Raw genomic sequence first — 24,329 nt, 5'->3', positions numbered from 1 at the left:
ATGTATATTGCTGTAATAAGGGATTAACCATTTGTATTGTACTGTTTTGTAGAAGGAGCCGTCACCCCGGTAGTCACCCTGAGACCCAACTGGAACAATTTATACTCCGGGGATCGGGTGACTCTGTCATGCAGTGTGGGATCGGTAGAAGAGGATAAACCTGGATACTCCTACACCTGGTATAAAGATGGAAAAAAGTTAATGTATGAAACGAGCAAAACACTTATTATTACTGCCAAAGTAGAAGACACCGGAGTATATAAGTGTTCAGTGAAATCTGGCATTTATAGTAATCCCGTCCGACTTCATGTTATCTCTGGTGGTGAGTTCTCTTTACTGATTTATTAAAGTGTACACTCAATAAACCCTGACATCGAACTTCTCTTATTTACTCCATTTTGGTCTATTTAAAATTAATAGTTAAAGGGCCAGATTCACAGTAGAAATACGCCGGTGTATCTACTGATACTCCGGCGTATTTTCAAATTTGCCGCGTTGTATCTTTAGTTTAAATTCTCAAACCAAGATACGACGGCTACGCCTTCGGATCGTAGGTGTAATACTTTGGCGGCCGCTGGGTGGAGTTCGCGTCGTTTTCCGCGTCGGGTATGCTAATTAGCTGTTTACGGCGATCCACGAAGGTACGCGCGTTCGTCGCATTCTCTTATGTCGACGCTAGACGGCTTTTCCCGGCGGATAGTTACGGCTGCTATTTCATGGCTTATATTTAGACTGCCCATGTTAAAGTATGGCCGTCGTTCCCACGTTGAATTTAATTTTTTTTTTTTTTTGCGTAAGTCGTCCGTGAATAGGAAAGAAAGTAACGCACGTCGCCGTTCAAAAGATTACGTCGTTGTGACATCATTTTGCGCAAAGCACGGCGGGAAATTTCAAAACGGAGCATGCGCAGTATGTTCGGCGCGGGAACACGCCTAATTTAAATGATACACGCCCCATTTGAATTAGGTGGGCTTGCGCCGGACGCATTTACGCTATGCCACCGCAAGTTTACAGGCAAGTGCTTTGTGAATCAAGCACTTGTGCTTAAAACTTGCGGCGGTGTAACGTAAATGGGATACGTTAGACCGCCACAAATGTACCTGAATCTGGCCCAAAGTGTTTTTTTTTTTTTTGTGCGTCGGAATTGCATACAGACGATCGGAATTTACGTCACAAACTTTTCTTGTTGGAAAATTTGAAAATCAACTCTCAAATTTTTGTTGGTGGAAATTCCGTTGGCGGAAAAGTCAGATGCAGCCTACACACTGTCGAGATTTCCGACCAAAAGCTCACATCGGACTTTTCTTGTTGGAATTTTCGATCGCGTGTACGCGGCATTAAAATGACCAACTGGCTCAATTCTTTTTTCTCATATTCTAGTGGAGACCCCCCTTGCCCATTATCTAGGATGTGAAGTCATCAAGTTTCCTCCACCTTCCACCTCTTAGCAATTTGACCTTTGGACAGAGAACAATACCCAGCAGGGGATATGGGCCCCTGGGGCAGAACAAATTCAATCTTACAGTGTATGGTCAACTTTACATTGGTTTGATTATCTTATCAAATGCAACTTTTAAAATTAGACAAGGGTTCCAACCCTCCCTTGCTCTATCCAAAGCTAAAGTCAAAGTTTTAGCTTTAGATACATTTTGGGTAACCTCAGTATGAATGCAATGTTGACTGAAGAGTAGACTGACCTTGTCTATGTTAGATTTTCCTGTTCTGATCGTTAAATAGAATTATGATATCACACACTTCAACTGGACCCCCCATAAGGCAGACAATGCTCCGTGCTCCATTCACCATTATGATATCACACCTTTCAAAAAGACTCTCCATAAGTCAGAAAATACTCTGTCCTTCATTCACCATTATGATATCACACCCTTCAACATTACCCTCCATAAGGCAGAAAATACTCTGTCCATTCACTAACAAGATGTCACACCCTTCAACATGGCCGCCCATAAGTCAGAAAAAACTCTGTCCTTCATTCACCATTATGATATCACACCCTTCAACATGACTCTCCATACATCAGAAAATACTCTGTACTTCATTAACCATTACGATATCACACTTTAACAAGATCCTCCATAAGGTAGAAAATACGTTGTGCTCCATTCACTACCAGGATATGACACCCTTCAACATGACCCTCCATACATCCGAAAATACTCTGTCCTCCATTCATTAACCCATTCATCAGCAGGAGGTCACACCCTTCAAGATGACCACCCATAAGTCAGAAAATACTCTGTCCTCCATTTACCAACAGGATATCACACCCTTCAGGACGGTCCTCTATAAGTCAGCTCCTGACTTTCTCTACTTCTCTGATTACACTCACCATGGGAAATTTCACCTCGTATTTAGAGCTCTGCAATCAGAAAAGCTCATGCTCCTTGCTGATTGGAGAGCTTGTTTCACTCCCTTTAACAGTAATAAGACTTACCAAAATATTTTACTTCTAAAATAATCGGGAAGCTAAGATCATTTCCTCCAAAACCGGACTGATAATTCCCACTGTCTCCTACTGTAGAAGGTTCGATTTGATTGTCCTTTGATTTGTTTTCCATCTTTCTTCCAGACATAAAGCTGTGAGGTTTCGGTGGTATAACAAGTCATATGGCCAGATTTAGGTAGAACAGCGTAACTTTGTGCGGGCGTAGCGTATGGTATTTACGCTACGCCGCAAGTTAGAGAGGCAAGTGCTGTATTCACAAAGCACTTGCGTCCCAAGTTACGGCGGCATAGCGTAAATGTGCCGGCGTAAGCGCGCCTAATTCAAATGAGGAAGAGGTGGGTGTGTTTTAGGGAAATTAAGCATGACCCCATGCCGTCCGTGGACATATCCCAGTGCACATGCGTCGGATAGAATGCCTAAGATACGTCGAACACTGCCTACGACGTGAACGTAAGTTACGCACAGCCCTATTCGCGTACGACTTACGCAAACGACGTAAAAAGATACGCTTGTTCCGACATCCATACCTTGCATGGGCTGCGCCACCTAGGGAGCAGCTTTATCTTTACGCCGGCGTATCTCTTACGTAAACGGCGTAACTAATTGCGACGGGCGCACGTACGTTCGTGAATCGGCGTATCTTGCTTGCTCATTTGCATATTCGACGCAGAAAACAACGGAAGCGCCACCTAGCGGCCAGCGTAAATATGCACGCTAAGGGTCAGATTCTCAAAGAGTTACGCCGGCGTATCAGCAGATACGCCGACGTAACTCCGAATCTAAGCTCGTCGTATGTTTAAGTGTATGCTCAAACTGAGATACACTTAAACGTGCCTAAGATACGACGACCTGCGCCGTCGTATCTTAGGGTGCAATATTTACGCTGGCCGCTAGGTGGCGCTTCCATTGCGGTCGGCGTAGAATATGCAAATGAGTCGTTACGCCGATTCACGAACGTACGCTTGCCCGTCGCAGTAAGTTTACGCCGTTTCGGTATGAGATACGCGGCGTAAAGATAAACATGCCCCCTAGGTGGCGTATCCAATGTTAAGTATGGCCGTCGTTCCCGCGTCCCGCATTGAAATTTGAAATTTTTACGTCGTTTGCGTAACTCGTCCGTGAATGGGGCTGGACGCAATTTATGTTCATGTCGAAACCAATGATGTCCTTGCGACGTCATTTAGCGCAATGCACGTCGGGAAATTTTAGGGACAGCGCATGCGCAGTACGTTCGGCGCGGGAACGCGCCTAATTTAAATGATCCACGCCCCCTACCCGGATGATTTGAATTAGGCGGGCTTGCGCCGGGGGATTTACGCTACGCCACCGCAACTTTACAGGCAAGTGCTTTATGAATCAAGCACTTGCCCGTTAAACTTGCGGCGGCATAACGTAAATGTCATACGTTACGCCGCCGCAGATTTGCCCGATTCTACGTGAATCTGGCCCTAAGATACGACGGCGTAGGAGACTTACGCCGCTCGTATCTTTGCCTAATTTAAGCGTATCTGGTTTCCAGAATACGCTTACATTTACGACGGCGTAGATTCAGAGTTATGACGGCGTAGCTACTGATACGCCGCCGTAACTCTCTCTGAATCTAGCTAATAGTCATTATCTCATCTATGAATATCATTCCCCAGTTAGGAGACATGGTCACAAAAGCTCTGTCTGATTTTTCTGTAACACACAAGCTGAAGTTAGAAGCTGATTGGCTCCCATGTACAGCGGCACCAGGTTTTGCACTCTGTAGTTTTAATAAATCAACCCCCAATGTTTGTGTCTGATTGACCAAATAAATCTCCAGCTTAATAAAATACCCACATGGGGCTCATCTCCCCTTTCTTAAAAATATTTTCCTGGAAATGGGCGTTAATATTGTCCTTTCTTTCTTATAGACTATCTCATCCTACAAGCACCATCCGATATTATAGAAGGGGACTCCTTGAGTCTGAGGTGCCACAACTGGCCGAAGTATAAAGCCAGAGGAGTAAAATATTTTTACAAAGATAATGAATTATCAGGATCCACGGATGATATTTTACACATTCCAAATGTAAACACAAGTATGAGCGGGACTTACAAATGTGAAAAATATTTTGACTTTTTTTTTCAAGATAAATGGAAATCAGCTGAAAAATACATTTATGTACAAGGTAACTTTCTATTTCTTACCTTAATTTTGACCATTTTGAATTTCTGTTTTTAAATTTCACTTATTTTTATGTACCGGTAAGCTGTTTATTGTTCAGCATTTTACAGAAAAAATAAAACTGACAGCAGTATCTGCTCCAAAAGAGTTTACCATCTCCATCACAGTCATGCAGACAAACTAGTCCCAGTCTGGCCATAAGCCAATATGGATCATAAGCAACGGCGGATCCAGGGGGGGGCAACAGGGCAATTGCCCCCCCCCCCCAAACAATCATGTCACACTCGCTTGTTTTTTTTTTTTTTTAACCAGGCTTTTTTAAACTGCCTTGCTGTGCATGTCAATTGAAACCCCCCCCCCCCAAAAAAAAATTGTTTGCACTGCAGGCTGTGCTGATGCCGACCCCATCAGCCGTTGCTGACAGGCTCTCTGTGAAGGGACACAGGCAGAGCTGCAGCTGCGGAGGATTTCCACCCCTCCCTCTCCTCCTTGAGCCCAGTAACTCTCATTCACCAGGCAATGCCTGATGCTATTGGCTACATTCAGAGCAAATGGCTGGTAAAACACAACCAAGAGGATTATGGGACATGTAGTACCAGCAGGCCCCAGGATGATTCCCTGAGAGGACTGCAGCCCCCAACATGCCGAGCAGGAGGGGGGGGGGGGAGAGAGAAGAAGAGTGACCACGAGGCTGTAGGGTGGAGGAAGCCAGTGATTGCATTATTATCATCCAAGGTAAGAACTTATCTCCCCTTCACCTGGCTGCAACCCCCCTGTAACAGGAGTGACTTTTGGGCACAGATTGAGCCAGGAGATGGGGTGGCAAGTGAATCCTAATTCATGTATTACATGAGATGGGACATTAATAATAATTCATGTTTGCAGGATATCTTGAGATATCACAAGTTGTTGGCTTATTCAATGTGGGGACACATTCTTTTGAAAGGTGTTAATTGCATCTACTCCTAGACATTTTATTGTCCATTGTGTAAAGGTGTTAATCCAGGTCTGCTCCCAGACCTCTGATTATGTATGCTAAATACTGTTTATGTGTGGAATGTACTTGTCGGAGACAGAACGTCTGTCTAGGGATGTGGATTGAGAAGAGATCATTGTGTGATGGTGTTTTGTTTGAGTTCTGCTAATGAAGGAATGTGCAGTGATTAGATCATGATAATTATAGGCCGGCGCCGACATGTCTAGAATGTTTAGTAATTAGCTCAAAGAATGTGATTGAAGCCCCCCCACGGTGTGATGTGTGGGTGGGGAGTTGATTGTTCCTTTCATGCCTTGTACTGTATATAAGACTGAAAGTTACCATTAAAAGTTGTCTTCATTTTGGAACAAGTACAGACCTGTGTGTATCGTCTTGATTCCGGGGAAATGGGATGGATCGGGTCCTGTTGGTTGGAGTGTCGATAAGCTGTCTTGGATGTGATGGAAGGTCGTAAACGGTGGTGACCGTTACACCCCCTGTCCTCCCTTCCACCTGGCTGCAACCTCTCTGTCCTCCCTTCCACCTGGCTGCAACCCCCCTGTCCTCCCTTCCACCTGGCTGCAACCCCTCTGTCCTCCCCTTCACCTGGCTGCAACCCCCCTTGTCCTCCCTTCCACCTGGCTGCAACCCCTCTGTCCTCCCCTTCACCTGGCTGCAAACCCCCTGTCCTCCCTTCCACCTGGCTGCAACCCCCCTGTCCTCCCCTTCACCTGGCTGCAACCCCCCTGTCCTCCCTTCCACCTGGCTGCAACCCCTCTGTCCTCCCCTTCACTTGGCTGCCACCCCCTGTCCTCCCTTCCACCTGGCTGCAACCCCCATGTCCTCCCCTTCACCTGGCTGCAACCCCCCTGTCCTCCCCTTCACCTGGCTGCAACCCTCCTGTCCTCCCCTTCACCTGGCTGCAACCCTCCTGTCCTCCCCTTCACCTGGCTGCAACCCCTGTCCTCCCCTTCACCTGGCTGCAACCCTCCTGTCCTCCCCTTCACCTGGCTGCAACCCCTGTCCTCCCCTTCACCTGGCTGCAACCCCCCTGTCCTCCCCTTCACCTGGCTGCAACCCCCCTGTCCTCCCTTCCACCCGGGTGCAACCCCTCTGTCCTCCCTTCCTCCTGGCTGCAACCCCCCTGTCCTCCCTTCCACCTGGCTGCAACCACCCTGTCCTCACCTCCACCTGGCTGCAACCACCTTTTCCTTCCCTCCACCTGGCTGAAACCACCTTTTCCTTCCCTCCACCTGGCTGCAACCCCCCATGTCCCCCCTCCACCTGGCTGCTCCCACACAGTAATAATTGAAATTATGTGCTTCAATCATCCTGACACCATATTAACCATGGTGCCGTGAAGATTGAAGGGCCAACACCAGCCATTGCCTCTACAAATTGCCTGCAGAAATGTTGGCAGTGCCCCTCCCGAGATTAGACTCTGGATCCGCCCCTGATCATAAGCCAAAACTAGTACCAGTCTTGTCATAAGCCAATATGGATCATAAGCCAAAACTAGTGCCAGTCTGGCCATAAGCCAATATGGATCATAAGCCAAAACTAGTACCAGTCTGGCCATAAGCCAATATGGATCATAAGCCAAAACTAGTACCAGTCTGGCCATAAGCCAATATGTATCATAAGCCAAAACTAGTACCAGTCTGGTCATAAGCCAATAAACCTACCTAGCCTCTTTTTTACAAGGATATTTTCTGTTTGTCCCTTTTCTGGAAAATGGTCAACATCTGATGACTTGTACCTTTTATTTTATTTAATTTTTCTGTCTTTGTCCAGTTAAATATACCTCACCTCAATACTTTTGACAGTATAGTGTGTATATATATATATATAGCACAATTTAAGTTGAAATGTATCTAAAGTCAAAACTTATTGTTTAATTTGGAATGGAGTGGTGATTGGTTAGAATCCCTGTCGGTTTTCATTGTTGTCTGTGCCTCCATTGGGTAGATTCACTCTCTCTATTTGTTCCTTTGACCAAGATAGAAAACTGATAGAAATGCAACATTTTGAGATTTCACCAGAACAGGAATTGTTCTGCCCGCATTTTGCTCATGTGTAGTGGTGGTTTTGGGCTGCAGCTTATTTTCAATGTGATTTTGGTATCTTTCTCTGTCCTCCCCTCTTGTTTAGTGTGGTTAGTTCCAGGGCCGGTGCTTCCTCTAGGAAAACTGGGCAGCCGCATGGGCGCAGTGGCAGCGGAGGACTGTGTCTGTGTCCCGACTCCCAGATGAATGGAAGCAAGCAAACACTCATTTATGGGAGAGGAGGCTGCATTGATGATGTTGGTAGGCTGCATTTTAAGAGCGCTGGTGAGGCTGCATTGATGGACGCTGGTGAGGCTGCATTGATGGATGCTGGTAGGCTGCATTGATGGGCACTGGTGGTGAGGCTGCATTTGATGGCCGCTGGTAGGCTGCATTGATGGGCAGTGGTGGTGAGGCTGCATTGGATGGGCGCTGGTAGGCTGCATTGATGGGTGCTGGTAAGGTTGCATTTGATGGGTGCTGGTGAGGCTGCATTGATGGGCACTGGTGAGGCTGCACTTGATGGGCTCTAGTAGGCTGCATTGATGGATCCTGGTGATACTGCATTGATGGACGCTGGTAGGCTGCATTTGATAAGCGCTGGTAGGCTGCATTTGATAAGCGCTGGTAGGCTGCATTTGATAAGCGCTGGTTTGGCTGCATTTGATGGGCGCTTCATTAAAAAGGTGGGGGTATACATGGGCAGGACAAAGGGGTGAAGTCAAGGGTGGAGCCTGGGACAGCATTAGGTTTCACCTAGGGTGTCAAAAATCCTTGAACCAGCCCTGGTTAGTTCAGTCCTAGCTAGACCATTCCCACTTCTACCATGTTCCGTCAGACAGTGTTAGTTATTCATAGAGACAGGACTTGGGAAAGTCATTGTCTTCTTACACTTTAAAAGACTACAATCACATCCTCTGTACTTCAATTGGCTGATGTACAATTGTGTTGGATTCAACGTCTGTGTCTTATTGAAGAGTTAGACTGCCTGTGGATGGCGCCAAGTCAGCAAGTGACCATACTGTCCAGAAAGATTGGGTTTAAGAAGGTATGTCAATGCATAAAGTGCTATTGGAAACATAACAGAGAGTAAAATATTGTCCCGGAAATCCTACTATATCCAATACTACAAAAACATTATGGTTTGGCTTTATATAGATTTTAAAGCAAGCCCTGGGCTTCCAGGTCCCCCTAGATATTGTGGGGACACCCATCCAGCACCCTATGTTACCCCCCACTCAATTATTTGCTATAATCTATTGATTTGGTCCTATAAGGCTCTATCTATACTGTATGTGTAAATAAATAAAAAATAATCAGCTCACAGAATTTTCATTATCTTTTTATAGATCTGTTCAGTGCCCCAGAAATAAAAAATTATCTTAATTCTGTACGAGAAGGAGATCCTACAACCTTTACCTGTAACACCAAACGTAACCCTCTCAGAGGCGGCACAGATCTGCACTTTGCCTTCTACAGAGATGGACGGACTGTGCGGGGATACAATGTATCCGATACATACAGAGTGCGGTCATTTCAGCTGGAGGATTCTGGGAAATATACCTGTGAAGTGAGGACGGTGTCTGACACTGTGAGGAAGATGAGTGATGGGATCTATATCCACATACATGGTGAGGATGGAAGAATAACCCTGAAAACTCTTCTTTAACCATTAGCCGTGGTCCATAATAAGGAGTGCAGGAGGCAGATATCCCAGCAGAGGGGAGTTTAGGAGAAGAGGGGGGTCTTTGCCATATGGGGAGCTAATGGCTGACCATTAAGAAAAACTAAAGCTAAGATGAGCTAATGGTAGTGAAGGGGAGGACGTCTATTGACAGCCTCCCGGCAAAGTAGGTAACCTGCTTTGGCGGGAGGCTGTCAATAGACGTCCTCCCCTTCACTACCATTAGCTCATCTTAGCTTTAGTTTTTCTTAATGGTCAGCCATTAGCTCCCCATATGGCAAAGACCCCCCTCTTCTCCTAAACTTCCCTCTGCTGGGATATCTGCCTCCTGCACTCCTTATTATGGACCATTTGATGCGGAGTTCCCTTATAAAATCTCTATTATATTGTCATGTATGGAACGTCTTCTTTTCCAGGTCTCCTCACCCTGCAGACCCCCTCTGATGTAATAGAAGGTGATAACCTGAGTCTGAGGTGTCACAGTGAGCAGAAGTATGAAACCGGTAAAACAATTTACTATTACAAGAATGAGAAGACATTCAACTCCACAGGTGATTTATACATTCCAAACGTCACCACAGCTGCATCTGGAAGATATCATTGTGCAAAATATTTTCGGGACATTAAAACATGGATATATACAGCTGTAACGTTCATATCTGTAAAAGGTAAGTCTTTGTTTTCTGGGATATTGTAGAAACATTATATCAAGCTGCACTGAGCCATTCCCAACAGCACCAGAGGAGCTTACACTCTAATTCCCCCCCCCCCACACACACAGTCACACAATATTATTATTATACATTTATATCAGTGGCGGCCTGTCCATCGGGGGCACACGGGTGCCGCCCCCACATGCGTTCAGCCCCTAATCTACATGCAGGGCACCGGACGCAAGGATTACATTTTATTTTACATTTTACATTTTTTGTGAAGCACATGATTCGAGGCTGAGGCTCTAATTGGCTTAAAAAAAGGGTGGGCTCGGGAAGCAGAGCACTGTGCCCTGATTCCACCCAGTTCTGTGAGAATAGCAAATTAATATTTGCTGTTGTCTTCCTGCTTCTCCTCATGGCCAATCAGGAAGCAGCTCCTGAGTCCCGATTAGCCAGGGAGTCTTAGGCCGCGTACACGCGGTCGTTCCAAACCGATGAGAATGGTCCGACGGGCCATTTCCATCGGTTCACCGCTGAAGTGGCCTGATGGTCTGATGTGCGTACACACCATCGTTCCAAAAACCGATCGGGTCAGAACGCGGTGACGTCAAACACACAACGTGCTGAATAAAACGAAGTTCAATGCTTCCAAGCATGCTTGATTCTGAGCATGCGCAGGTTTTGAACCGATGCTTTTCTTTCCGATCGGGCAGCGGTCCATCGGTTTGATTTTGAAGCATGTTTTAAAATTTTGGACCGAAGGAAAACAGACCGATGGGCTATACACACGGTCGGTTTGGACCGATGAAACTGAACCTCGGTCCATTCTCATCGGTTTTGTCCGACCGTGTGTACACGCCCTTAGGACTCCCTGGCCAATCGGGTCTCAGAGTCAGGACCCACTTCCTGTTCAGCCGGGAAGAGAAGCTACATCTGTTCGGCCGGGAGGACTTTTCCCTCGGCTAAAGTGAGGAGCAGCAACCCCACCCATCCTCATCTCCTAAGGTAAGGCCGCCTTCCCTTCCATCATCCGTGGGGGAGGATTGTGGCCGTGGCTGTGCGAGTGTGGGGGGGGGGGGTTTGTTTGCCACCCCCCAAAATACTGAGCACCAGCCTCCACTGATTTATATAGCTCTGACATATACTGCAGTGTAGAACAGAGAACGCTGGCCCAGTCATATCAGTCTCTGTACCAAAGGAGCTTACACTCTAATGTCCCCCCCACAGTCACACACTATTATTATTATACTAGTGCTGTAAATACATGTTTTCTCAAACTCCATACTTGCATAGAGCATTGCCAGTGTGACAGAGCTCATGATGGGTAATAGGTTGCTGAGCACTGCATTGTCAGTGATAGGGTTGAGGCTGGTATATAGGTGTCCCCAAAACTAAAGAAATATTCCCTCCGCTGAGTCCGCTCCAACCAGCACATGATCATCAGAAAGGGGCACAGATAATGGAAAAAAATAGACCCCCTAAGTTAGAAGGAGCGGGGGTGTGCAATTCGGATTTTTTTTTTTATACTGCACTGACCATCTTTGAAATTGCCCCAGCCCCTGTTCAAATCCAATCCGGGGACAGACTTGGTCTGGGGACAGTGTCCCCACCCGGGGACTGTCCCCTGAAACCGGGGACATCTGGTCACCCTACAGTACAATAAAAAATATTACTTTGATTTAATAAATATTAAGCTTGTCGCTGCCTGTCACTTCTCCTTGTATGGATATAACACAAGTAAACCAAACCTGAACAAAGTAAAACCAATGAGCTAGATTCATGTAGCTGGACGCATAGTTTTGCCGGCGTAGCGTATTAAATATACGCTACGCTGACGGCGCGCAGACAGCCCAGAGCAGTATTCACAAAGCACTCACCCCGTACATTGCGGCGGCGTAGCGTAATATGTTCGGCGTAAGCCCGCCTAATTCAAAGTTGGCAGGTAGTGGGCGTGCTTCATTTAAATTAGCCGTGACCCCATGTAAATGAAGGTCTGATCGAACGGCGCATGCGCACGCATGCTCAGAATCACGTCGCATATACTCCCCAAGATACGACGGCTCAATGCGAATGACGTGAACGTAACCTACGCCCAGCCCCATTCACGTACGACTTACGTAAACAACGTAAAATTCGACGGCTGTTCCCACGTCCATACCTTTGCATGGGTAGCGCCACCTATAGCAGGGATAACTTTACGACGGACGTAAGCCTTACGTAAACGGCGTAGATTACAGCGACGAGCGCAAGTACGTTCGAGAATAGGCGTATCTAGGTCATTTACATATTCTGCGCATAAATCAACGGAAGCGCCCCCAGCAGCCAGCGTAAATATGCACCCAAGATCCGACAGCGTAGGAGACTTACGTCGGTCGGATGGATGCCAAATTCAGGCGTAACTATTAAAGAGAATAGGGCGCATAGATACGACGGCGCATTTGTTCACTTACGCTGCGTATCTGTAGATACGCAAGCGTAAGTGCTATGTGAATCTAGCTCAATATTGTTATGGCTGTGATGGTTTCCTGTAGTGAAATGTATGATATGGTGGCCATCACAGGAGCTTACACTTGATTCTATGATTCTACAGTTGGGTGGAAATGGTTGAAAATAAGACAGGTCCGGTCACATTTTATCCTATGCAAGTAATAAAACTTTACACACTGTAATCTTTTCCTATCATTATAGAACTGTTCCCTACTCCTGAAATACAAACTTCTCCTTCCTCCGTACAAGAAGGAGATGAGATGATGGTGACATGTCACACCACGCTCAACCCTCTCAGAGGCGACACAGAGCTGCACTTTGCCTTCCACAGAGATGGACGGACTGTGCGGGAATTCGGTATATCCAATACATACAGAGATGGACGGACTGTGCGGGGATATTATGTATCTGATACATACAGAGTGCCGTCATCTCAGCTGAAGGATTCTGGGAATTATACCTGTGAAGTGAGGACGGCGTCTGACACTGTGAGGAAGATGAGTAATGAGATCAATATCCAGATATATGGTGAGGGTGTAAACCTGAATGAATGTCTTTGGTCCAATCATACATTATCCTGATGCCGCGTACACACGACCGTTTTTCATGACGAGAAAATTTGCATTTTTTAATTGGTCGTGAAAAACAGCCGTGTGTAGGCTCCAGAGGATTTTTCTCGACGAGAAAAATGCCCGTTTAAAATGTAGAACCTGCTCTATTTTTTCTCGTCGTTCTTTTTCACGTCGTGAAAAACGGTTGTGTGTGTGCTTTAACGAGGGAGAAAAAACATGCCTGCTCAGAAGCAAGTTATGAGATGGTAAAATTAGCATAAGCTGCCCAAAGGATGGCGCCATTCGAATGGAACTTCCCCTTTATAGAGCCGTTGTACGTGTTATACGTCACCGCGCTTTGCTCCAGCGTTTTCTTTCACGATTGTGTGTAGGCAAGGCAGGCTTGAGAGGAATCACGTAGAGAAAACCTTTGTTTTTTTCCATGACATGAATAACGGTCGTGTGTACGCGGCATGATACACACTTTTTATTTCTTTATTCCCTGACAGTCTCATGTTGAGGGAATAGAACTCATACTGACCAATTATTGTCATCCTTTCCTCCTCCAGAGCTCTTCTCTCCTCCAAAAATAAAAGTGACCCCGTCCAGGGTAATAGAAGGACGTGAGATGACGGTGAGATGTGACACCAGAATCAAACCGCTCAGAGGCGGCACAGAGCTGCACTTTTCCTTCTACAGAGATGGACGGACTGTGCGGGAATACAGTATATCCAATACATACAGAGATGGATGGGCTGTGTATGTATCTGATACATACAAAGTGACGTCAGCTAAGCTGGAGGATTCTGGGAAATATACCTGTGAAGTGAGGACAACGTCTGACACTGTGAGGAAGGACAGCAACGCATTTCCTGTTCCTGTTCAGATCCAAGGTGAGCCTGAGAAACTGATCTGGGAAATTTTGTGCTTCACTCATGCAGGTGAAAGGAGAAGGTTTACATGAAACCAGAACCTGCACCATCTCCTCACCTTTGCTCAGTTGATCAGCACCTGGACACATTCTTTAGCACCCAAGGAAAAGTGGCCAAAGTGCCCTTCCAACGGGCTGTGAGCTACTTCAGCAGTAGGGATGGGCTTCGGTCTTAACCTATGGGGTTCGATGGGGTTCGGTCTTCACCTATGTTCTGCCCAACCCACAAATAAGTTGTCACGAGCAGGGAATTCCCTTCTTCTGCAGCTTCATGTGTACAAAGTGGTGGGAATGCCCATGTGATCATTGCTAAAATTGATATAAAACGGCACTTGGTTCAGTGTAACAAATTAATACCCTACACTGCAAACAAAAACTACACAAAAACAAAAAACATATGTGTAACAAAATACATAAATCACATATGTTGCACTGTGTAAACTAATTATAAAGTGCACAAACAATACATCATAAATAATAAATGACAAATACGTCCAATGTGCTTGGAACTATGCCGCCAGCCCGTCAGGTAACGTCATGCCCTTGAGAACGTCTCAGGGGAGCAGGGCTTACTGACTGGCCAGCATTGTGGTTTGTGCTGTTTGCTAGCTTTTTTATGCAATATGTGAGTACAGTCCTTTTAGTTATTAAACTATTCTTGAGGTTTACACTAGGAAGGTCTTGTGGTCTCTTCCTCCCGGTGCTAAGACATTTTCCTTGCTGTGAGCTCCGAGGTTCCCATTTATTTATCTGCATGTCAGATCCTTTCTGAGTGGTGCGACTTGGATGTGGCAGGAAATTGTATAACCCCTAAAAATAGAGAGTGGAGTATATATGCAATAACAGAGTACTATCATTCAAATCTATTGAAATAGAGAAATTGAGGGGCCAGTCCCCAACTGGTCCCTCAAGGCAAAAATGGAGTGTAAACTATTGCGGTACAGATATAATGAGTATAAATTCACATAGAGTAAAAGCAATATAGAGTTTTATTAATACAAAATCAATATAAAATCAAACAAAATATACATTATTGGATACATAAAAATGCAAGGGGAACAATCAGTAAGTATCACCAGTATAATGGTCCCCAAAAGGGGAAGATCCCATTGGAGTGACTGTTTACAGATGACATATCTCAACTAGTTTTGCGGTATCAAAGCCGTTTCTTCAGGAGAAAATCTGCAATAGGTTTTGACAAATAATTAAATTCAGTGAAAAATAGATTAAAAATACAAACAGATAATGCCTTGTACACACGATCGGTTTTCCCGGCAGTAAAAAGTCAGACGGGAAAACCGAGGACCTGCTCTGTAGTTTTTTCCCCCCTACGCACGGCCGGGTTTCCCGGCAGGAAAACTGCCATGAGAGCTTTGGTTGGGAAACCCTGCCGTGTGTATGCTCCACCACAGGTTTTCCCCATAGGTAAACTGCCGGCTTAAAAACATGTTCTCATTTTTCCCGCCGGGATTCCCGGTGGTTTTCCTGTCGGAAAAACAGCGATGGACCATACACATGGCCGGGATTCCCGGCCAGAAGCTGTCATGGCAGTTTTCCCGATGGGAAAACTGATCGTGTGTATGAGGAATTATAAGGGGAAGGGAGAGCAGTGCTGCTTAACCGTGACCATGCCCAGCCAAGGTAACAGCAATATATTGTTTTATAAATTACCTATTGTATTTAGATGTAAGTCCAGACTTTGCACACCCCCCCAGCCGCTGCAGAGGAACCTTTACTGGCACAGTTACCTTGGCTGGGCATAGTCATGGTTAAGAAACACTGCTCTCCCTTCCCCTTATGTTTTTGTATTTATGATCTATTTTTCACTGCTGTTAATTATTTGTCAAAACCTATTGCAGATTTTCTCCTGAAGAAGCGGCTTTGATACGGCAAAACTAGTTGAGATATATCATCTGTGAACAGTCACCCCAATGTGATCTTCCCCTTTTGGGGATCATTATACTGGTGATACTTACTCATTGTTCCCCATGAATTTGAATGTGGCAGGGTTAACCCATGAAGAACCACATGCTCTGTAGACCTCCTATGATTTGAGGTCTGAATTTTTGGTAAGAGGCTGACACTTACTTAAGAATGGTGGTAGAACTCATTGGGAGCACCTGACTCAAGCTTGTTTTTCGTCACTTTATTGGTGATTCACATTTTAAAATATGGACAGTTGATTTAATGACACAATGAATATGTGCAAGTATTGATTTAACAAGCACAGTGGACATGTTTGCTCATGAGATCGTTGACCTAATATGGGCACATGACCATATAATTGTATTGTAATTGTACTGTTTGCCCCGATGTTGTAAAGTGCAGCGCATAATAATAATAATAATTACGTCTATGTCATTGACCTAGTATGGCTATATGAGTGAGTGAGTGAATAACTTATATAGCGCTATACATGCGAACTGAATCGCCTCAAGGCGCTTGGTATCCATTTCCTTCTATTTAGCCTTCAGAAAAGATGGGTCTTAAGTTTTTTCCTAAAGGCCAGGTGATTCACTTCCGTTCGGATATTGTTGGTAATGCGTTCCACAGTCAAGGTCCTTGGACTGCAAATCTTCCTTCTCCTTTGGTCTTGTAGCAGGTCTTGGGGATTTGTAGTCGATTTTGGTTAGCGGACCGCAGAAAGCGATTGGGGCTGTGGTATTTTATTTTCTCACATAGATATTGTACACATAATTGGCCTGGCACTAACAGCTTTCTTTTGGGCTCAAGCCAAACCTAAGCTCATCCCTATTCAGCAGCATAGGCTGCAGGTCTTGCCTTTTTTGCACTTCCCCCCTGCTAAAATGCCCAAGGTAGCTGCCACGTCTACCTATTTATTGGCCTGGCCTTGCCTTTGCTCCTTTGTCACTGGATGTGAGAAGAAGACCCTTGAACTCTCTGAGTCAAAGTTACCCCAGGACTGCGGACCCTTCTCAATCACATTGTGACGGTATCGGTATGATATCCCCGTCAAAGATTCCCTTCTTCCATAAGAACGTCACCCAATATTCCACTAGGAGGAATATTCCTGAGATCGCCCATTAAGCCACACATGAGTCCAGGCTTACTGCTAGAACAAGACAGACTTTAATGTTATATCACACACAGCTTATATGTAATTTCCAAAACTGTTACAATGACAAATCTCCGCCCCCCCCTCACACTGGGGCTTCCATACAGATGATTAGACAGACACGACGGAGCCGATGCTGAAAACACATTTTCTTTAGACAATGACATCAATGACGCTGATTACTAGTTGTACTGAATACATTAACTAGACAGCTCGACCCCGCATATAGAGAGATAATTACCACAATGGAGCAATCAGAATAATTAACACAAGCCACTTAAACACAGATCTCCTTCACACAACACAATAGATCAATTAACCTTTAGAAATAGTGAGGGGACATTAGCACGTCAATAACCTGTTAGCCGAGGACAGAATCACACAGGGCAAGCAGGGAGAATTAAACTGAGACATATAGGCAAATGCATCACACACATATTATGGGGGAAATGAAGGAGGTTCTCCCTGCACAGAATGTTTTTTCTATCTCTGGGTGGGCTTATCAGTTCTTCATTTTCCCAATTAGGGACATAGACGGAATAGGGCTGCTAAAATAAATGAATCACACTTATAGAATTTCATATTGTCATATAAGTTTATTTTATACTTATTTCATTGTTGAAATGTGTTCTAGAGCTGTTCACATCACCAGAAATCAGAGTTGGTCCATCGCTTCTTGTGGAAGAGGGCGAGCAGGTGACATTGGAGTGTGTGACCGATCCTAAAGGAAGCACCAACCTCTTATATACATTTTATAAAGACTCTCAAATTGTCCAAAGTGCTGATAGGAAGACCAGTTATGTGATTGGTAAAGCCGGAGAAGAGAACTCAGGAAGCTATCAGTGTTCTGTACAATCCCGGGATGGAAAAGTTATAAAAAACAGCACCGATGTCCACATCCTCGTACAAAGTGAGTGAAAGCTGTTATCTTACGTTCCTTGTTTAACATTGGGTATGAAATAATTTAGCTATAAAAACCAATGGAAATAACTTTGGAACAATGCAAAAAACAACAAAATTTAGCACAAGTTCTAATGCCCTCTACACACGATTGGATTTTCTGTCGGAAAAACCTTGGATGTTTTTTTCGATAGAGTTCCGCTTAAGCTTGGCTTGCATACACACAGTCACACAAGAGTTCTCTGAACTTTCGTCTGTCAAGAACGTGGTGACGTACAACACTACGACGAGTCGAGAAAAAGTTCAATGCTTCCGAAAATGCGTCAAATTGTTTCCAAGCATGCGTCGGAATTTTGCGCGTCGGAATTGCTACAGACAATTGGATTTTCCGATAGGAAATTCCGACAGCAAAAGTCCGATGGAGCCTACACACGGTCGGAATTTCCGTTCAAAAACTTACATCGGACTTTTGCTGTTGGAATTTCCTATCGTGTGTACGGGGCATATTTTTTTTTTTACTTTGCTGCAAAATAACACATAGCAGTTGTCTTTCCACAACCAACACAATATGTCAGGGCACTGCCCTTTACGGTCACATTCCCCAGTTGGCTCTGGGTGGAATTGAACCCAGGGCCTCTCCGTTGTTGGTCCAGGTCTTTGCCTCTGAGCCACTTCTCAAGTTCATATTCTGCTTGCTGTCCATCAAAGCCTGGTTCTGAACTATGTGCTGATTGCCTGTCTTTGAATCTGCACCTGTTTATCCTGGTCCAGCTGAGGCAGTTTCCTAATCAACCAGGGTATAAAGCCCTGCCTCACTATGAGGCAGGTGTCAGTTCATTGTTCTCTGATAGTCCTGTCTGTGCCAACGGTTCCTGTGATCCTGTAGTTGTCTTCAGCCTACAAGACTGACCCCGGCTTCTGACCCTTTTGGCTTACGTACCCTGGATTGCTGCTGTCTCCTGCCCTCTGACCCCGGCTTGTACTTTTGGACTTTCCCTGCCTTCTCCATCCCTTGACCCACGGCTTGTGCTCCGGACTTGTCTTTGGTTCCTGTCTGCAAACCCTGAACTTTCTGTCGGTACTTACCTGACTCTCTCTGGAATCCTGGGCCACGGCTATACTTCGGCTATCCTTGGCAAATCCCTATCAAGCCCTCGTGCACAGACTCACAGCCCAGGTAGTGTCTTACCTTATTACTGTGGGCTGTGTGTATTTGTAAGGGTGAGCATACAAACCTGCAAAATGGACTCCACTCAAGGTAAGCCCTTACACAATATTTTGGTGTCTTATTTTGTATAATTTTTCAATTGTTTTTCTGCTTTTACAGGTCCAATTTCAGGTGTCAGTATCACCGTAGATAAAGGCCATTTTGTATATGGAGAATCTTTGACATTGAATTGCTCCGTAGAGAAAGGAACATCCCCCGTATTCTTGTGGTTGCACAATGAGATGGTGGTAGACCAGGACTCTAAATTCTACCAACTACTAGACAATGGGACAGTTCTATACATTCAATCCCTCCAAAGTCACCACGCAGGGACCTATAGGTGTCAAGTCAGCAACAAGTTATCAGCCAGTAAGCCCTCCTTTGTTGTGAAGACATTTCAGATCAGCCAGATTACAGAAAAACTTCCACCTGGTGAGTCCACATTCCCAAAGTCCATGTTGTTTGTGTAGTCCAGGCAATACAGGAGGTTAGGCTGGCCATACACCATCATCTGTAGGGTGACCACAGTGATTTGACGCAAGAGGTGGGATTTATGATTTCTCCAATCACAAGTAGGGGGTGGGGACTGTGCTCCTCCAGGCATTCCCGGCCAGGACAAGTACTGTCAGTGAGTAAAGTGGTGATGTGGTGGCCTATTTTGGGGGCATTAGATTGGCTTGGGGGGTATTTTTCATTCCAGGACACTGTATTGTCCTGGAATGAAGGTCCCGCATTTTGCAGGTCTGTCCCGGGCAATCCGGGACACGTGGTCACCCTAAATCTGGCGGAGGAGTTCTGTCCTCCTCTTTGCTGCCGACTGCAGAGACAAGGTGGGAGCAAGGATGAAGGGGGTGCAGCAATTACAGGAGAGGTGCAAGGGCCAAATAAAATGGGATTGGGCCTGTAGGCCTTGTGTTTGACACACGTGGCATAGGGGTATTTTTTTTAAGTTTTCTGGAAAGATGAGCTTACACTTTAGGGAATTATCCCCCTTTTGAAAGCAATTGCCAAACATTTCTACATTAAAAAAAAAAAAATCATTTTGTCTTTTGATGTTGTAGAACAGATATTTAGGTGGCCCGGATGTGTTCAGTTGTGGAGTAGTAAGAATGTGTTCGGGTTCTCCAAATTTCATTCAGAGGAGTAAATAAAGTGCGTTACTCATCTTCTGTTTGTGGGTTCATTTTAAATTATGGGTGTGTGATTTATCGTTCTGATATTAATACTAAAAACTCACTTCTTTCTCAGGAAGCAATGTCCTATGGCCGGTACTCGGAGTTCTATTGTTGATGGTGTTGCTTGTCATCATCTTACTGGTTGTTAAGAGGAGAAAACTACCTTCTTTATTCCCTTCATTGAATCGCCAACAAAATCAGCAAATTTCAGGTAATCTTGGCCTTGCGCTTATTTGATCTTTAAATATTTATAGAAATGATGCAAAAAATTATAAAACTCTTCTATAAATGGCGAGTTCCAATGGGATTACTTGTATTAAATGTGTGATAGGTACAAGTGAGCAACATGGATGAATTGGAATGTGACTTTAACCCGATATTCCCTGATGTGAAATAGACAGATTACAAAAGTTCATGTACATGACTGATAAAATATGTACCGTATTTATCGCGGTATAACGCGCTCTGGCGTATACCACGCACCCCTAAAAGTGGCCCCCAATCCTGTGGGAAAAAAAGATGTTTTGTTTTTTTGTACTTGCAGTTTTGGTGTCTTGCGCGGCGTCCATCTGCGGCCTCGTCGGGTCCGGCGTCCTTCTGCGGCTTCGGGTGTCCTCTTCGGCGCGTCCGTCTTCGGCGGGTCCGGTGTCCATCTTCGGCGGGTCCGGTGTCCATCTTCGGCGGGTCCGGCGTCTTTCTGCGGCGTCCTCCCGCTCGTTTCCCGCCACGACTTTGAATACTGCGCCCGCATATAGCGAGCGCAGTACACTCGTGAATCTTCGGGCAGGCTCGGGCGCCTCTCGCACTGATGTCCTGTACGCTCAGGACGTCAGTACAAGAGGCGCCGAGACTGCCCGAAGATTCACGAGTGTACTGCGCTCGCTATATGCGGGCGCAGTATTCAAACTCGTGGCGGGAAAGCGGGTATCGGCGTATATCGCGCACCCACGATTTTGCCCTGATTTTCAGGGCAAAATAGTGCGCGGTATACGCCGATAAATACGGTATGTCGGTATTATTTCCTGTACCATTTTCCGGATCATTTCAATCAGTGACGGAACTACCAGGGTTGCAAAAGTCTCATTTGCGACTGGGTCCTGGTGTTCCGCCACCATAGGGGGCCCAAAGACGTCTGCGAGAACGTAAGGCTTGGTACACACTGCTACGACTTGCTTTCGATTTCCTTGCAAGCAAGATTTCCTTTGTACTTGCTTGCACTTTCCTTGTGACTTGCTTGTGACTTTTGTGATTTAACTTTACAGTATAGAAGAAGGGGCCTAGGACCAGAAGGAGGGGCCTAGGACCAGAAGAAAGGGCCCAGGACCAGAGGAAGGGGCACGGGATCAGAGGAAGGGGCATAGAACCAGAGAAAAAGGCCCAGGGTCAGAAGAAGGGGCCTAGGGCCAGAAGAAGGCGTCTAGGACCAAAGGAAGGATCCTAGGAGCAGAGAAAATGGCCCAGGACCAGAGCAAGGGGCCTAGGACTAGAGAAAGGGGCCTATAACCAGAGGAAAGGGTCTAGGACCAGAGGAAGGGGCCTAGGACCAGAGGAAAGGGCCCAGGACCAGAGGAAGGGGCCTATGGCCATAGAAAAGGCCCAGGATCAGAGGAAGGGGCCTAGGACCAGAGGAATGTGCCTAGGACCAAAGAAGGATCCTAGGAGCAGAGGAAAGGGCCCAAGACCAGAGGAAGGGGCCTAGGACCAGAGAAAATGGCCCAGGATTAGAGCAAGGGGGCTAGAACCAGAGGAAAGAACCCAGGATCAAAGGAAGGGGCCTAGGACCAGAGAAAGATGCATAGGCACAAAGGAAGGATCATAGGACCAGAGGAATGGGCCCAGGATCAAAGGAATGGGCCTAGGACCAGAGGAAGGGGCCTAAGATCAGAGGAAAGGGCCCAGGGCCAGAGGGAGGTGCCTAGAACCAAATAAAAGGGCCTAGGACCAGAGGAAGGTGCCTAGGGCCAAAGGAAGTTGCCTAGAACCAAAGGAAAGGGCCTAGGATCAGAGGAAAAGGCCCAGGACCAGAGGAAGTTGCCTAGGACCAAATGAAGGATCATAGGAGCAGAGGAAAGGGCCCAGGACCAGGGGAAGGGCACATGACCAGAGGAAATGGCCCAGAATCAGAGGAAGTGCCCAGTACCAGAGGGAAGAGCCCAGGATTAGATGAAGGGGCCTAGGACCAGATGAAAGGGCCCAGGACCACAGGAAGGGGGCCTTTGACCAGAGGAAAGGGCCCAGGATTAGAGGAAAGGGCCCAGGATTAGAGGAAAGGGCCCAGGATTAGAGAAAAGGGTCCAGGTTTAGAGAAAATGGCCCAGGATCAGGGGAAGGGACCCAGGATCAGGGGAAGGGGCCTAGGACCAGAGGAAATGCCCCAGGACCAGAGGAATGGGCCCCAGGACTAGAGGAAGGGGCCTGGGATCAGAGGAAAGAGCCCTGGACCAAATCAATTCACACAGAATGGATGTACATGCAGTTTCACAGGATGATTAGCTCTGCAAATATTTCATAAATACACCCCTGTATTGTTTTTGTAGAAGTCTATACCTCAGACGAGGAAGAGGGGCATTTGAGGAAAGGGACAAATGGACTTGGCTCCTATATAGGAACAGTTGGGAGGTATGGCGCGGCACTCATTTTTTTTTATTAATTTGTGTGTGTATTACATTGGAGTGCTGGCAAGCTTAGATTGGAGTAATAACACTATAAGCACAGAAGCTGCAGTATTCTATGAAATAAATAGTTGACAACAAAGTTAAAAAAATAAAAAGTTGACAAAATAGTCTGTCCCATTCAAAAGGATACTTTGGGGACTATGTAATAAAAAATTGTTGTTCGGCTGTGAAATACATCTGCATTATATTTAGAACAAAAATGGTTATATTTTCTATAATATACTGTATGTAGTTCCTATATTGTCAGTGCCACCTAGTGACCATTATGCATTTTTTCCTGATTGTGGTGTCTATTGGAAAAAAAACACATTATGGCCACTAGGTGATGCTGACGATATAGGAACTACATATATTAGAGGAAATACAGCGATCTTCATTATAAATGTGCAGATGTTTGTCACATCCTCACAAGGAACATGTTATACATAGACCCTTCAACATATTGAGGAAAGTTCTGTCTTTGGAGTGGAGCGCATGTATGATTTGCAGTGCCGGGGACATTACTATCGGTTTGGTGATGTCACGGTCTCACTGTGGTTAGTTGGGTATTTTAGTTTTCTAAGTACTACTCATTAGTTTTGTGAAAATTACAAACTTATTTCCATTAAATCTAATTGAAACGTTTATAAATAATTATACTGTAGGAAGATATATATTTTTTTAATGTTACCTAACGATGAAATGTCTTTTGTTCTAGAACCCACCTTTGATAAAGATCGCCCTCGGTGAGTACTCACTTTATCTAGTTTTTGTATAACGGTACATACAGTCAATCTACCGCAGTGGATGTAGGATTTAAAGGGTTCACTTTTTCCCAAAATACCTCCACCGTTGTAAGACACAAAGGAATGGTGGACTACAAGTCCCAGCATGCATTGAGGGAGATAAAGGTAATGGTGGACTACAAATCTCAGCATGCACTGAAGGAGAAAAAGTGGGTGACGGACTACAGATCCCAGTATGCACTGAGGGAGAAAAAGGGGGTGGTGGACTACAGATCTCAGCATGCAATAAGGTAAATAAAGGGGATGGGGGACTACAGATCTCAGCATGCAATAAGGTAAATAAAGGGGATGGGGGACTAAAGATCTCAGCATGCAATAAGGTAAATAAAGGGGATGGGGGACTACAGATCTCAGCATGCAATAAGGTAAATAAAGGGGATGGGGGACTACAGATCTCAGCATGCAATAAGGTAAATAAAGGGGATGGGGGACTACAGATCTCAGCATGCAATAAGGTAAATAAAGGGGATGGGGGACTACAGATCTCAGCATGTAATAAGGTAAATAAAGGGGATGGGGGACTACAGATCTCAGCATGCAATAAGGTAAATAAAGGGGATGG

The 24,329-nt window shown here is 45.5% G+C and overlaps 1 protein-coding gene across 1 annotated transcript; it reads left to right on the top strand.

Moving 5' to 3' along the window:
* Positions 1–23,734, top strand: LOC120920537 (Fc receptor-like protein 5). The gene is made up of 10 exons (XM_040332673.1): positions 1–322; positions 4,366–4,623; positions 8,990–9,271; positions 9,741–9,992; positions 12,669–12,995; positions 13,588–13,911; positions 17,660–17,935; positions 19,253–19,564; positions 20,381–20,518; positions 23,680–23,734. The coding sequence occupies exons 1-10, from the start codon at positions 202–204 to the stop codon at positions 23,709–23,711; spliced, it is 2,322 nt and encodes a 773-aa protein (XP_040188607.1). The 5' UTR covers positions 1–201; the 3' UTR covers positions 23,712–23,734.
* Positions 23,735–24,329: the final 595 nt, after the last annotated feature.

Source organism: Rana temporaria, chromosome 13 (genome assembly GCF_905171775.1).
Source record: "Rana temporaria chromosome 13, aRanTem1.1, whole genome shotgun sequence".
NCBI lineage: Eukaryota > Metazoa > Chordata > Amphibia > Anura > Ranidae > Rana > Rana temporaria.
This window is presented reverse-complemented; position numbering and strand designations above follow the sequence as displayed.